The sequence below is a fragment of the Physeter macrocephalus genome, chromosome 20 (assembly GCF_002837175.3).
Source record: "Physeter macrocephalus isolate SW-GA chromosome 20, ASM283717v5, whole genome shotgun sequence".
In the NCBI taxonomy this organism is placed as follows: domain Eukaryota; kingdom Metazoa; phylum Chordata; class Mammalia; order Artiodactyla; family Physeteridae; genus Physeter; species Physeter macrocephalus.
Window position 1 is genome coordinate 58235777 of NC_041233.1, and position 17312 is coordinate 58253088.

General features: G+C 40.3%; 1 protein-coding gene across 15 annotated transcripts in view; it reads right to left on the bottom strand.

Moving 5' to 3' along the window:
- GBF1 (golgi brefeldin A resistant guanine nucleotide exchange factor 1) overlaps positions 1-16086 on the bottom strand; it is a 111407-nt gene extending 95321 nt beyond the window's left edge. For all 15 annotated transcript variants that reach the window (XM_055081205.1, XM_055081208.1, XM_028481748.1 and 12 more), the window contains exons 1-2: positions 15981-16086; positions 14423-14489 (exon numbers count right to left, since the gene is read on the bottom strand). In XM_055081205.1, the coding sequence (XP_054937180.1) occupies positions 14423-14489; positions 15981-16076 (163 nt within the window). In that variant the 5' untranslated portion in view covers positions 16077-16086. The remainder of the gene's footprint in view (positions 1-14422; positions 14490-15980) is intronic.
- Between the last annotated feature and the right edge of the window lie 1226 nt (positions 16087-17312).

Here is a 17312-nt window from a genome sequence, read left to right on the forward strand (position 1 = left end):
GTCCTAACCACTGGACCGCCAGGGAATTCCCCTCATTCTTTCGGCACCTTAGCTAAATAGCTATTAATATCTTCGTTTTGTGCCCCTAGACTGTAGAATCCTAACAATCGTGTTAGAAGCCCCAAGCCTGAGAGCTAAATTTTATTAGAAGCTGATTTTTATTAGAAAAGACAATCAGCCATTGATATCTTTTTTTAAAAAATAAATTTATTTATTTATTATTTATTTTTGGCTGTGTTGGGTTCATTGCTGCGCGCGGGCTTTCTCTAGCTGCAGTGAGCTGGGGTTGCTCTTCACTGCAGTACACGGGCTTCTCATTGTGGTGGTTCTCCTGTTGCGGAGCACAGGCTCTAGGCACTCGGGATTCAGTAGTTATGGCATGCGGGCTCAGTAACTGTGGCACTCAGGCTCAGTAGTTGTGGCACACGGGCTTAGTTGCTCCGCAGCACGTGGGATCTTCCCGGACCAGGGCTCGAACCCATGTCCCCTGCATTGGCAGGCGGATTCTTAACCACTGTGCCACCAGGGAAGTCCCCAGCCATTGATATCTTATCCTGTGGTACAATTTTAGTCGGTTCAGCTCTGAGATGCACAGACTGATTAATTAAAGATGAATATAAATGGACTAATCGAGCCCTAAGACTTCAAAGCCCTAAAGCAGCTAATAGCTGCCATGCACATGGTTACTGCCAAGTAGCCAAGGCTAGGGGAGAGAGTGGGGGTGGGATAGATAATGCAGACAAACACAAGTGCTGTTCTTCTGACCACCCTAGAACCTCTTTCAGCACACCAGGGCATACAACAATTTCCTGAGGTCACATGTGGAAGCTGGGAAGACTTCAAACCAGTGCTCAGCTGTCCACTCAAATTCCAGAGCTTCTCAAATCAACAGCCCACTAGACCATAAACTTTATGAGGACAGGAACTGTGTTGGTCTCCTTGAAAACTAGGTTCTTAATACCTAATTCAGTGTCTGGCACACATTATGTGCTCGAGAAATACTTGTTGACTTAGTAGATAAATGAATTTCTGCCAAGAGCAAAGTTCCTAGAAAAGATGCTGTTCTGGAATCTTTCCAGCACAAATTACTCCCTCCTTGACCCACCAAAAGAACTGAAAGGATGGCCAGCCCAGGCCATGTCTAACATGATATGCTATCCCCCTTTCCTGAACAATCAGCTTAACATCACATAAAACAGATAAGGTACAAGGTGCAAAGAGACTAGTTAGTCACAATTACATCCACAATCATTATTTCTTTGGGGGAAATCATAACATTCTCCAGGACTGTTATGATTCAAATGGTCTCAAATTAACCTCTGCCTTGCAAAAGCTGATTCATCCAGAGAGAAACGACCATATAAATAGAACTGCTTCAGCCATAAACAAAAAAAAGGAAATCCTGTCATTTGTAACAACATAGATGAACCTTGAGGACATTATGCTAATTGAATACATCAGACAGAGGAAGATAAATAATGTATAATCTCATTTACATGTGAAATCTAAAAAAAACAAATTCATATAAACAGAAGGTAGAATTGTGGTTGCCAAGGGGCTGGGTGTTGTAGGGAATGGGGAGATGTTGGTCAAAGGGTATAAGCTTCTAGTTGTAAGATGAATAAGTTCTGAGGATCTAATATACAGCATGGTGACTATAGTTAACAATAATGTATTATATACTTGAAAGTTGCTAAGAGAATAGATCTTAAATGTTCTTCACACACACACACACACACACACACACACACACAAACTGTAATTATGTGAGGTGATGGATGTGTTAACTAACATAATTGTGGTAATCATTTTGCAAAATATATGTGATTCAAATCATCACGCTGTACACCTTAAACTTACATAATGTTATATGTCAATTATATCTCAATAAAGCTGGGGGGAGAAAAGAGATCTTTAAGTAAATAAAGAAATGAACAGATAGATAAGATAGGGCTCTCTTACCAGGGCTTTCAAAGTTTTTTTTTTATCATGACCTACAGAAAGATACAGTTTGCACTGTAACCCAGAACATACACGTCTCTAACTGAAAACAAAAGTTTCCCCAAACAATATTTATCCTTATTATGTGTGATGCACTGATACTTTCTATTCTATTCCTTTGTGTGTGTGTGTGTGTGTGTGTGTGTGTGTGTGTGTGTGTGTGTGTGAAATAATTACTAATTTATTTCGGTCTAAATTTGCCATTTTGTTTTCTATTGTTTCATATATTTGTCTCTTTTTTTTCCTTTCAAACTGATTATTTTTATTTTATTTTTCCCCTCTACTAGTTTTCTTTTTCCTTTCTTTTTTTTTTTGTGGTACGCGGGCCTCTCACTGTTTTGGCCTCTCCCGTTGCGGAGCACAGGGTCCGGAAGCACAGGCTCAGCGGCCATGGCCCACGGGCCCAGCCACTCCACGGCATGTGGGATCTTCCCGGACCGGGGCACGAACCCGTGTTCCCTGCATCAGCAGGTGGACTCGCAACCACTGCACCACCAGGGAAGCCCTCTATTCTATTCCTTTTAATGCCCACAGCTGGTACCAGAAAGCAAGGAAGTGCTCAAAGGGATTATATCAAAGGAACTAGTTTGAAGGGGCTCTCACTGATCAAATTTGGAATTACTTGAGCACCAAAAATAATCATAAATGAAATTAACTGCAAACACTGAATAAATAAAAATTCACAAGCCCTCCAAAAGGGGGAAAACTTACTTGTCACCATCAGTGGTCATTATTACACAAACTCCTTACCTGAAAACTGGCAATTTAAGAGAAAGAATTAAGCATTTTCCTTGCCTTTTCAGGAGAAACTGGTTCATCCTCCAGTTTGTGAAGGAAAGCTATTCTAGACACTGCCAGCTAATAATGTAGAAAGAATGACAGAATTAGAATATCATCATTCTGCAAACCCCCTCCCCCCCAGTGAAATAAGTGAATTCTGGCAAAAATTCACCAGTGGGTGATCATTGGGTAAAAGGATATTAGAGATATTAGTTGCAGCATGTGGACTCTTAGTTGTGGCATGAGGACTTCTTAGTTGTGACATGCGAACTCTTAGTTGTGGTACCTACTACCCCACAGTAGGGCAGTCATCATATTATCTTAGCTCTCTGGGACTTCATTGGTGGTCCAGGGGGTAAGACGCCGTGATCCCAGTGCAGGGGGCCGGCATTCGATCCCTGGTTGGGGAACTAGATCCCGCATGCATGCCACAACTAGGAGTGGGTAAAAGGATATTAGAGACAGGATAATTCACAAGGTGCCAAATTACTACTTCACAGATTATCTACCAATTGCAAAGAGAAAAATAAATTTATTTTACAGTGAGGAGATATGGCAGTCACCACCAGAAGCAAGTAATCAAATTTAACACCACCAACAGTGGGACTACTTGACAGTATGTGCCTCCTGTGGTGATAGAATATGAAGTACACAGTATCATCTATGAAATACTCTTGCCAAAAATGTTTAACCTGAATCAAATTAAGCTTTTAATCCTAACTTCTAGAATGGAAATATATGAGACAGAGTCACAAGTTAAATGACACCACAAGGACACAGACAAACCCAGAATATAGAACATTCTAAAGATAAATGGCCTGGTCTCTTCAAAAAGTCAATGCCAAGAAAAAAAACAATAGGGTGGAGAAAACTGTATTAGATTTTTAAAGTCTAAAGAGATATAGCTACCTAATGAAATGAGAATTCTGCTTGGATTTTGGTTTGTAAAACCAGCTATAGCTATAAAAGGCAGTTGGGGAACAAAAAGGAAATTTTAATACATGGACTGGATATTAGCTAATATTGGTAAATTACTGTTAAGTTTCTTAGGTGTGACAATGGTACTATGATTATGTAGAAGAATGTCCTTATTTAGGATGCATGCTGAAATATCAACACATCTGCAACTTATTTTCAAATGGTGTATGAAAAATATACACACATATATATTGATAAAGCAAATTATGGCTAAATATTAATAATTTTGACCCAAGTGTGGGATGTAGGTGGTCACTGTTGTATTATTTCAATTTTGCTGTGTTTGAAATTTTTCATACTAAAATTTGAGGAAAAAATGTTGTGCAACCCTTTAAAATGATATTACAATTCATTAATAGAATGCAACCTGTAGTCTGAAGATACCACTCTAGCCCACAGCAGGGCAGTCATCATATTATCTTAGCTCTCTGGGACTTCCTTGGTGGTCCAGGGGGTAAGATGCCGTGATCCCAGTGCAGGGGGCCGGCATTCGATCCCTGGTTGGGGAACTAGATCCTGCATGCATGCCACAACTAAGAGTTTGCATGTCGCAACTAAGAAGTCCTCATGCCACAACTAAGAGTCCGCATGCTGCAACTAAGACCAGGAGCAACCTAAATAAATAAATAAATAAATATTTAAAAAATAGTATTATCTTAGCTCTCACTTTATTACCAGTATGGAGGCAGTTTTCTTAAACCTGTGGCCCAAAGAGTAGAATGAACCTTCACGAAAAAGCTCACATGGAATAAGGCTTTCTTATTCTGCAACGCTTTGTCAAGAGTCTCCCAAGTTTTATATTTTTCTGCCAATTAATAACTCACTTTACTTGAAAAGGAAGAATAATCAGTTGAAAAATTCCTACTAGTGTCAGGAAAATTTCATTTTGTCCCTCTACTTTTAGATGATTTTTCCCAATTCAGGGCCCATCACAGATAACATTAAAGTCCTTTTGATCCTCTTCCTCACCAATTAATGTCCCCAACTACCCTTAGCCTCCAGTTCCCAAGCTGCTTTCCAGGACACCTGGAAGCAAGCTACATGGCTGCAGAAAAAAACTTGCTCCCACACTACATCTGGCCCTGCCTTTCCACCAAATCAAATGCCAATTTATTGCCCTCTGATGTACAGTCTATCAGTCCACTTCCTAGACGGCCCCACTTCACATTGGGCCAGAAACCCAAAGCAATAATGTGAGTTCTACACACGGGCAAGTAATTGCTCATCAAGCGTGGAACAAGGAAAGGTCAGTTGTGATATGTGCACATGTGGCAGCCTTTCACAACTCAAACTACAGTGGTAACAGTGGTAACAGAAGGCTGGTGTTACAGAAGAGGCATGCACTGAGAAGCCAGCCAACAGGCAGCCAGGAGTGCTTGTCCATCTAAGTCCTTCAGACTTCCAAAGACCAAAGTAAAGAAACAAAAACAAATGCACTCACCCTTTCCATAAACATATCCAATATCATTTTAGAAACTGGGGTGACCAACTGAGCATCTATGAGCATAGAGAGGTGGTTAGAGAAGGTAAAGCTGAGACAAATAACTCTATACTATCTCTCCTAATCAAAACTGCACACTGAATTTCAAACACCTGGCTTCTTCTGAAACCCTCTTGGCACTTGCCCTGAGTTTGAGTGGGTGGAAAAGAAGAAAGGGACTCTGCCTGCCTCCTTGTTAAAAAGAAAGCAGCAGCTGGCTTTCCCTCTTTTAACTCATCTGACTGCCGTCATGGCAAGTTGAGCACATACCCAGAGAGAAATTTCAGGTCTCGAGAGGTGGCTGTGCTAAAGAGGACAATGTCAATGAGAGCAATACCGGCAGCACCGATACCCACCACACACCTCACTGTTACTCTGTCCCCCAAACTCTACTAGAAATTAGGTTCTTTGCTTCTGATTTTGAGAGCTGAGCTATTAAGAATGCCCTTTTTGGGACTTCCCTGGTGGTCCACTGGTTAGGACTCTGCGCTTTCACTGCCAAGGGTGCAGGTTCAATCCCTGATTGGGGAACTAAGATCCCACAAGCTGTGCAGCACAGCCAAAAAAAGCCCTTTTTTTCACAACTTCCTTTCAGATACAAGTAGTGGAAAATGTGCCAGGAGACTAGTTTTAATGGATAAGTGTGTTTGAGCACTAGGGAGAGAAAAAGGGAGAGCTGGACCAATAAGAAGCCAGACTACACAGAACTGCTTCTTCTCAAGAAAGTCTTCATTTTATAATCCTGAGGACAAATAAATGTTTAGAAGAACTTCTTGGTTTAGAAGTGTCAAATGAAGAAGGTTCAGATCATTTGGGGAAAGCCCCAGTAAAAAGAAATGACAAAGTTAAGTCATCAAAATACAGGCCTCTGGAAGCCATTTATTGATATGAATATTCCCTAAGGGAAAAAGAATCACAGTACCTTTATTTTCCCTAACTGTGCTCAAATGCCCGCAAGACTGAGGCTACTCAAGCTACCAAGATTCCAAATTGCCAAAGTCAGCGTGACTCAAATTCAAGTCACACCCTAATGTGCTACTCAACAATCTCCAAACTAATATAGTCATGTATTTTATTATACAACGAGAAACACAAAAAGGGCACAGGAGGGACTTCCCTGGCAGTCCAGTGGTTAAGACTCCACACTTACACTGCAGGGGGCACAGGTTCAATCCCTGGTCAGGGAACTAAGATCCCGCATGCTGCATGGCGTGGCCAAAAAAAAAAAAAAAAAGGGCACAGGAAAGAGATACTTATATAAGTGTGCCCAACCTTGCCTCTTCTAATACTTAGCCCATTACATAAATTTGTCTGCCAAAATTTATCATACTTGGTTCTTTCAGCCTCCACTTAGGCCTTGAACAATTCACCAGCTCATTTCCAAGTGGGTCAAAGCTAATGACTCGGGGAATTTCCTGGTGGTCCAGTGGTTAGGACTCTGAGCTTCCACTGCCAGGGGCCCGGGTTTGATCCCTGGCTGGGGAACTAAGATCCCACAAGCCGCAGCATGGCCAAAATAAAAAAAAAAAGTTAGTGACTCATTCAACCTTCTTCTCATGCTGATTAATAATGATGTATTGCTTACTCTAGGGAGATGGTAGCTCTAACAGAAAATTTTTTTTTTTCAAATATTACCCTTACTCAATCTTTTTCCTGACAGTGACTACTAAAATCTCTTCACTACACTTTCCCATGTTCCAACTGAAACAGATTAACTTGAGGTATGAGGCATCCTGGAAGAGTTTTGCTTCAACTTAGAAGGCTATTTCTATGAGGCCTAAGCCAAACAGGTGTTAAGTCATAGTTCCTCCCAGGTTGGCTTTCAGACTCTGTTTAAATGTTCTCTGTAAACCTCTGGAGGTTACATGGATTCAAACCTCCTAGCTCAGATTCTGAATTCACAAAGCTTGAGACAGACAGTACCCTACAGGTGTGTTTGTCCAGGATAAACTATATTTAAATAAACTCCTGATACATCCACTCTCTCCAGGCACCTGCTTCTCCCTCTTAAACTCAAGCACACCATATCTTGCTGTCCAGGTAAGCACAGTAAAGAAATATCCTATCCCTCAAATATCTTATCCCTCAGAGTTACAATATGCAAACCCACCAATGTCTTTGGGAATACCTAAACTCTGGCCAGAACAGCTTTACATGAGAAAGCCAAATAAGCAAATATATGAGCTAAATTTCTGTTCATTTCTTTGGCTTATCTGTTAGCAAGGGAAAAAGTGGGAGTAAGAAAAGATGGCAATAGATTTTTCTCATTCACTCTCGCCTATTCCATACCTGATAGGGAACCATATGGCACAGAGTAGAGGCTACAAGCCTTGGAATGGTCAGCTAGAGCCACTAGTCTTAAAAACCAGTGGTTACAAGGGCAGGAAGTTTGTTTACCATTATAAATCCAGTGCCTAAGTGCCTAAGCAAAATGTCTAGCACATAGCAGATATTCAATAAATATTGGTTAGAAGCAATTCAACAAGGTAGACCCAGAAGAAATCCAAAACTTGGTGAATCTCAGAAAGAAAGGTCTAAGCAGCTACAACAGTTCCATAGTTTAATACAGGTGCTTATACTGAGCCTCAAGACCATATTAGTTTTATGCTAAATACCCCCAAACCCCATAGGTCCTCAGAATTAAAAAGGCCAGCCAGGGGTTATATCTCCAAAGGCAAACTCACTACCCTCCCCACCACCACCACCCCTGACACACACCACTAAAGAGGTCTTCCTCAAGCCCTGGCCCTGAAGGCTTTAAAGTCATTAACAGGTGATTCCTTAAGAGAAGATTCTGGTTGTGATACTTTTAGACTGTTCTTCTCTCTGTGCTTTAAATCAAAAATTTTCTGGAAAAGAATTTCTTTGTAATGATCTAAGTTTAAAGACCAAGGACAAAGGCAGCCTCAATCTGAAGGCAAATGACCACAGCCAAACACCACAAATCACAACTGACTAGAGCCTTGTCCATGAAGTTATACTGAATGAAGGGTACTAAGGCTTGCAAGGACTTGCCTAATTTGGGAACAAAGAGATCAAAGACCAGAGACAATGCTGGCTAGAAGTATTCTTCTAAACTGTCTACTCTGGGGGGACTTCCCTGGCAGTCCAATGTTTAAGACTCCGTGCACTTCCATGGCAGGGGGCACGGGTGTGATCCCTGGTTGGGGAACTAAGATCTCACATCCCGTGCTGCGTGGCTATAAAAATAAAAATAAACGGTCTGCTCTCCACAGACCTAAAACCAAGAGCAGTATGAAATATCCTAATATTTCACTTTCCCTTTCATCCCCCTATCCCATGCCGCAGATCTTACCATCCAGTCTAACTGTGACATTGGAGATAACTCCAATAAGCAAGTGCCCCAACAAGATCTCTAAAAGGATAAAAGGAAATGTGTCTTTGGAATCTAAGCCCATGGTAGGGCTTGGGCAGATGCAAGGGAGAGGCATTGGTCCTTCTGCCCCTAAGGCCAGGACAACCCAGCCCTGCAGGCAGCACAGAGTTAACTTACCCACCCGCTTTGAGAAGCACAAAGGTACATCACTGCAACATGCCTAACATTTACATTGCCTCTCTCTGCTCATTAAACAGGTTTTGGTTAAATAATGAACAAACTGTATTACAGACTCCGATGAGAATTCCAAAATTATAAATCAACTGGGAAAGCCCAAAGGGGCAGATAGACAGGGAAGGGGGGAGAAGGATAATATTGACTAATATAAAGGGCGCAGCTTGACAGTGGATATTCCTGCCACACCTGATCAAACACACTCCGTTGGGGGAGGGGAATGAGAGCAAGAGAGGGGAGATGGGACAAGAGAGCCTGAAATTTGCATCCGGAAAAGATTAAAATGGATTCTTTGGGGATAGAGAAAATACATAATATATATTACTATAAATGCAAAACTGTACAAAAAGCTAACTCAAATGTCAAAGATTACAGCTTGAATAAATTTAAATATAAAAACCATGTGCTTCTTGAGTTAATGAGAGAGACATAAAAGGACAGACTGGGCTAGGAGGCTGAACAGAGCCTTATGCTGCCTTTGCTGGGCAATGGGTTCAAAGCACAGCAGCAACTATAGTCAGAGGCTTCCCTTCATGGCTCTGAGCCTTGAGAAAGAACTGGCAAGTACCATTACTTTTCCAGTGTACATTTGCTATTTAAAAAAATTAAGATAGGGAGAGGAGAGAAGATGGCAGAAGACTAAGACGCGGAGATCATCTTCCTCCCCACAGATACATCAGAAATACATCTACACGTGGAACTGCTCCCATAGAACACCCACTGAACGCTGGCAGAAGACCTCAGACCTTCCAAAAGAAACGAACACACCATTGTAAAGCAATTATACCCCACTAAAGATGTTAAAAAAAAAATTAAGATAGGGCTTCCCTGGTGGTGCAGTGGTTGAGAGTCCGCCTGCTGATGCAGGGTACACGGGTTCGTGCCCTGGTCTGGGAAGATCCCACATGCCGCGGAGCAGCTGGTCCCGTGAGCCATGGCTGCTAAGCCTGCGCGTCCGGAGCCTGTGCTCCGCAACGGGAGAGGCCACAACAGTGAGAGGCCCGCGTACCGCAAACAAACAAACAAACAAAAAAAATTAAGATATAATTCATATGCCATAAAATTCACCCTTCTAAAGTATACACTTCAATGGTTTTTAGTATATTCACAAAGCGGTACAACCATCATCATTATCTAATTCCAGAACATTTTCATCACCCCCAAAGGAGACCCTATAACCATTAGCAGTTACTCCCCATGCCCACTCCCAGCTCCTGGCAACCACACATCTGCTTTAACTCCTTCATAATGACCTCCTAAAGGATTCCTAAGAGAAATGAAAGACCAAATGAGGGGTAGCAGTCAAGTCTCACTGGTGGTGAGCTATGGCTTTATCCAAAGTACCAATATGCAAACTTTGCTCTTAGGCACTCCATACCTTCCAAGTGCAACCCTCTCTTTAGATTTGGTATTAGACTATTCTATTACTCTAGATGTTACAGAGCATCCAGCTGTCATGCATTTTAGGCAAATACTGACTGCAAATGTAGTCCAGAGACATATCTGTGAGAATAACTGATATGGACTTGCTAAACTTACTAGAGACAGTGGACTAATTTCCTTCACAATGCTCAGATAATGTTCCTGGAGGAGTAGGTAGCGCTTATGTCCGTAAAAAATTCTGACTGCTTACAAGAAAAGAGACAAAATCATTTAGGTTGACTGACAATGTCCAATGAACCACCTATTTCCATTAGTAATATTCTTAATCAACCCAGCCAGCAAATAAACTAGAAAAGTGCAAATAGAAAGCCTTTGTAAAAAGAGACCAAGCCCAAGTCATTTTCATGAGTTAAACTGAATAGAGTCTTAGAATTCCTGCCATACTTCCTCCAAACTAAGTGGTACAACATTCCCGGTCACAAAGCACACGCAGTCCCTTCAGTCTCTCTCTCCAAGTTCAAAACCCTTTCCCAGCCTCCAACCGTTAACAGGCTTCCAAGAAAGCAGTCCTCCTGACACTGCCAATCAGAAAAATCTGTTTGTTTTGGTAAAAGAAACAAGAAATTGGTCATGGATTGCAGAGTCCAGGACCACAGGGGCAGCTGACCCATAAACCTGTTCCTGGAAGCCAGCACTATGTGGGGGGTCAGAACCAATCAGAAGACCATGAAATGCTCTATTTTGGGTCCACTCTGTTATTTTCTCAGGCAGGTAATATGCTAAAACCCAAGAACAATGGGGCAACCTTGGCAGGCACCATTTCAACATCTGCCACAGCTGTTGGGCCCTGGAAAATACTACAACCTTCTTCCTTGCTCTGAGGGAAAGCTTGGCAACACCCAGCTATGTTCCTAGTACCACTGACAGAACTGGCTCCTCAGCGCATTCTGGTTTTAATAGTTTCAAGCAGAAGATAATCTGGATTCCTAACCCAAAGATGTAAGAAAATTAGGCAGCAGACTCAACTGTGGTAGCTCTTAGATGGTCTAGACTCCAAATCCTGGACTGCACTATTCACCACAGATACAGTCTCTGAACTGAAGTCTTGGGATATGTCAGAATGGAGAAAACAAATGTGGGATATGGATTGGATGGCAAGTAGGAAATGTGGCTCAGTCAGGATAGCAGCACCACCTCAGCTCCTCCAGGTCTGCAGCGTGCCCAAAAAGCCTACAAGACTACTCCAGTCTGACCTCAGCCATTTTAAGGTGTCCCCAGCCACTTATAACAACAATTCCTAGCTGTCTATAAAATGCTTGCCAAAAGTTTCCAAATGTATTAACTTGTTTAATCCCCTTAACTCTCTTAGAAAGACAATACTCTGAACTCTGACCCACCAAAAAGAGTTGTAAATATCCACTCACTACGTTTTCTTTTTAATTGGGATGTGTACACTTTATCTGAAAAGTTGAAAAGATCTGGCAGCAGCATGGATGCAACTAGAGATTATCATACTAAGTAAAGTAAGTCAGAAAGAGAAAGACAAATACCATATGATATCACTTGTATGTGGAGTCTAAAATATGACACAAATTAACCTACCTAAGAAGCAGAAACAGACTCACAGAACAGACTTGTGGTTTCGGGGGGTGGGGGAAGGGGAGAGATGGAGTGGGAGTTTGGAGTTAGTAGATGCAAACTATTACATATAGAATGGATGAACAACAAGGTCCTACTGTATAGCACAGGGAACTATATTCAGTATCCTGGGATGAACCATAATGGAAAAGAATATAAAAAAGAATGTATACATGTATAACTGAGTCACTTTGCTGTACAGCAGAAATTAACACAACACTGTAAATCAACCATACTTCGATTAAAAAAAAAAGACAAATACCATATGATATCACTTGTATGTGGAGTCTAAAATATGACACAAATTAACCTACCTAAGAAGCAGAAACAGACTCACAGAACAGACTTGTGGTTTCGGGGGGTGGGGGAAGGGGAGAGATGGAGTGGGAGTTTGGAGTTAGTAGATGCAAACTATTACATATAGAATGGATGAACAACAAGGTCCTACTGTATAGCACAGGGAACTATATTCAGTATCCTGGGATGAACCATAATGGAAAAGAATATAAAAAAGAATGTATACATGTATAACTGAGTCACTTTGCTGTACAGCAGAAATTAACACAACACTGTAAATCAACCATACTTCGATTAAAAAAAAAAAATCTGTGCAAGCCACCAATTTTCTAAAGCAGCCAAATCACTTACAGTACAGGCCATAAAATGGGAACATGCCACCTAGTTGCATTAGCCCTGCTAACCAGCTAACAACAACCACCTCTATACTACTTGATTGTTCTTGGCTAATACTGCCAACACTTTTTAACTGAGTAGAATTTGCTCCTTTAAAGAAACATGTAGGGAATCTTTAGACAACTTCTGCCCATGTTTAGGAAAGTAAAAAGGAATTTTTCTCCAAATATTCTCCTATTGATACATTTCTCATGAAAGGAAAAATTTATTTGTTCATTTATTATTTATTTAATTTGCAAAAGCTTTAAAAACTATTTCATTTGTGGTCTTAGATATGTTACTAGCTAAAACCATTCCAGAGTTATACACTGCAAAAGCCCTTTATAGTCAACAGAGGAACACGGCTCAGAGGCTTTCCCTTTAGGTCTACATATACCCCCTTGAAAAACCTGAAGTGTTGAGACTTGCCTTCTCCCTTGACATGTTTTTATACATAATATAAGGCACTTCCTGTGTACCTTCTCCTCTAACTGTAAGAACAGAAGCAATGCAGAACAGGGCACTAAACCAGGCATCAGGGGCCTGAATTCTGACGGAAACTCTGATGGAGTTTTGACTCCGCTTCTTAGGATCAGTGTGACCTCAGCTAAATCACTTAAAACATCTCTGGGCTTCAACTTCATTCATAAAAAGGGGACAATATCTAACATGCCTCCCCAACAGGGCTGTGTAAAAGTTCAATAAGGTATGGTAACTAGACTTACCATGGTGATCATTTTGAAATATACAGAAATATCAAATCACAATGTTGTATAACAGGAACTAATATAGTATTGTAGGTCAATTCTATTTCAAAAACAAACAACTCACAGAAAAAGAGATCAGGTTTGTGATTACCAGAGGCAGGGGGTGGGGGAAGGAGGAACTGGATGAAATTAGCCAAAAAGTACAAACTTCCAGTTATAAGATAAATAAGTACTAGGAATGTAACGTACAACATTATAAATATAATTAACACAGCTGTATGTTATATACGAAAGTTGTTAAGAGAGTAAATCCTAAGAGTTTTACATCACAAGGAAAAAAAATTTTTTTTTTCTATTTCTTTAATTTTGAATCTATATGAGATGACAGATGTTCACTAAACTTACTGTGGTAATCATTTCATAATGTATGTAAGTCAAAGCACATGTACACCTTAAACTTACACAGTGCTGTAGGTCAATTACATCTCAATGAAACTAGAAGAAAAAATGAAGTTCCCCATCCAAAAAATAAATAAATAAAAAAATGAAGAAAAAGTTCAATACAGTAATAAATGTGAAAGTGGCTTTGAAAATTCTAAACACATGAATATTATGTAACATAATTATGATTAGGAAAACAGGGGCAGAGTGTGTGACACAAAAGATTCTGGGAACAAGAGAAGACTAAAAGATCTGCATTACAGAGAGCTAAGGCCCTAAAACCAACAATGATTTTCTATAAGAAAAGGGTTTTGCTGCAAGTATGAAAAACTTCACTTGTGCCATCAACTTCCTATTTTATGGAATACATAAGTTAGAGAAAGAAAGTAGTTAAAGCAAAACAAAACCAAACCAAAAAATAGCCAAAAATAACTTATTTATAACTCAAGCAATGAAGGAAGTTTATAATTGTATGAATGCTGATTCCCTACTAAAATGGGACACTCTACCTGGAACTCTAGGAAGAATCAGCAATAAAGTAAACCAGAGCAAACTACACCCGTGGGCTAAACCTGGCTTGCAGCCTGTTTTTTAAAAGAAAATTTTATTTATCACTCATTCATTTAAGTATTATCTGAGTCTGCATTTAAGCTACAATGGCAGAGTTGAGTAGTTGCACAGTTGCTACAGCCTGCAAAGCCTAAAATATTTATTATATAGTCTTTTACAGAAAAAGTCTGTCCATCCCTGCAATAAATCAAACACACTTACCTGTTACATTGTTTAAAACCTCCTTTAGATGACTGAAACTATGCAGCAGAGGATCCCGTTCTTCATCCTGTAACACATAAATTAAAAAAAAAAAAAATTCATTATCAGGCCAAGAGGAAAGAGGAAATAAAGGACAGATCAAGGGCTCTTTCTCTGAAGCCAACCAGAAAATTCAGTTTTCCTTCTGAAGAAAAGAAAGTTAGCTATAGTTCATTTTTCCACTTCCCTAATCTCTTATCTCACAGAAGTATTCTGGGCTTACCTAAAACAGTACATACTGAAATACTAAGCTTAACCTACACCATGACCATAGCACTCAAGCTACCATAGATTGCTAGGTCCTTTATATGTGCTATGGTCTGAATGTTTGTGTTCCCTCAAAACTTCTACGTTGGGACTTCCCTGGCGACTTCCCAGTGGTTAAGACTCTGTGCTTCCACTTCAGGGGGCGCGGGTTTGATCCCTGGTTGGGGAACTAAGATCCCACACGCCACATGGCGCGACCACAAAAAAAAAAAAAGAACTTCTATGTTGAAATTCTAAGGTGGGTGATCAGGTCATGAGGGCAGAGTCCTCATGAATGGAATTAATGCCTTTTATACAAGAGGCCCAAGAGTGCTCCCTTGCCCTTCTACCATGTGAGGACACGATGAGAAGTCTGAGACCCAGAAGAAGTCCCTCACCCGAGCATGCTGACATCCTGATCTTGAACTTCCAGCCCCCAAAAATAAATATCTGTTGTTTAAAGAAAAAAAAAAATCTGTTGTTTATAAGCTACCCAGTCTCTGGTATTTGGTTAGAGCATCCCAAACAGACCGAGACATACAGACTAAGATGTATGTATTATTCTATCTTTTCTTTCTTCATAGTCATTATAATCACACATATTCATTTCTAAGACATTCCTGACTCCATTCGTACTTTTAATACAATCCACTTTTATAAATAAACATAAGAAATTTCTAAACACACATATACATATTCACCAAGTTGGAAATGTCTAAACTGGATTTTACAATTGTACCAAAAATTGTCTTACACGGCTGTACAAAAAATATCCTTGAACATACAAATGCAATAAAGAAAGTCAGCTTTACAACAAGTAATCTTACTCATCTGATTGGCAAGATATGGTCTGCTCTATGTAAGAAAACTTGCTGAATTCCCAAGGAGTACCAATACCAAGCCATATTCCATGTATCAATAACTAAACTAACTGAAATGAATTTGATAGCTAATTATAGTTCTTGGGAATAAGAAGATAAGGAATCTTTCTGACATTTTTAGGCATATTAAAGAGATCCCAAGTGTTAGCTTAAGTTGTTTATGAAAACAGCTAGAAGAAAAATGGTATCATCTTTTGGCTTCCAGAGACAAAAACACAGCTTATAAATTTGACTCTAGTTGAAATAAAACAAAAGGGTCCTAGAAACCCTTCTGAAAAATGCTGAATTCCTACTATTATCGTTATTACCAGGAAATTGATTACTGTTTTAACCACGCACCAGATCCCCTACAGCAACTCAGTGACCAGGTTCTCTGCCCACTGCCCACTTACCAGTGGAGTATGGGTGCTCCATCGCGCATTTCGTTTGATGGCCCCAACCACAATGCTAATTTCCCCTTGAATGATGTAAATATTTTTATCCACCATCCTGGCAAACCTACTGAAAACAGTGAAGAGAAAAGTTAGTTAATATTTGGTTACCCAAGAGCATACCCATGGTTAAATCAGTACCTGATAAGGTTAGAACTACAATTTAACTTTTCAGTACCAAGATTTCCCACCTGTAATACTAACATGGGATGAAGCCCTTCTTATGTTATGAATCCAACTACCTGGCTCTTCTAGAGGTCTCTGCAAGTTCAAGATACAACTCAAAAAGCATCACACCAGGGGCTTCCCTGGTGGCACAGTGGTTGAGAGTCCTCCTGCCAATTCAGGGGACACGGGTTCGTGCCCCGGTCCGGGAAGATCCCACATGCCGCGGAGCGGCTAGGCCCATGAGCCATGACTGCTGAGCCTGCGCATCCGGAGCCTGTGCTCCGCAACGGGAGAGGCCACAACAGTGAGACGCCCGCGTAACGCAAAAAAAAAAAATAGCATCACACCAGAAACTTTTCAAAGGTACCTCAACAATCTCTAACAAGCATGTCAAATTCTTCAAAGTCAATTGTCCCCCAAATCTCTCCTACGACTCATATAGATATGGAGATACATCCATTTTGCTAGTTTGTTAAAGAAATATTTCAGATCTTCCTTTTGTTCTTCCTTTTTTATCAACTCAATAAATAATGAAGGTTTAAGTTAAAAGAAAAGAATGAAGGCTGTCAGAAAAATAGCCCTGGTTTGGAACCACAGTTACAATGTCAATTTATAGACTGCATCCATTCTGCCAAGTCAGCTCCAGAAAATTGGACAGTGGCAGTGATGTAACCTTCGAAAAGTTCTGAAAAGTCAAGTTCACTTGCGTATAGCAGGAAATCTCTAATAAGCAGACTGAAAGGTAGACTTTTCTTGGCATAGAGAAAACCCTAGGAGCATGTAAAATCAACCTAATCACTTCCCATTGTTTAGAAATCCTCCTGAGAAAAGACAAAATTTTAAAAAACGAAAGGGATAGAAGGGTAGGGGAGACATACAGTTAGATAAACGTTTAGATCAGGCTCAAGGAAAATTAAAACAGTAAGGCTAACAGAGTAAGGAAAGGAATTCCAAAAATATTTACTTAATAAGCACCTACTATGCATAAGGCATCTTTCAGAGTGCTAAGGATACAAAGCAAATAAGACATGGAAAGAGCTTCAGGCATACTGTGGAATGAAAAAAAAAATTGTAATGCATGACTGTATGTTGCCAACTATGTAAAAACCAACCAACCAACCCACC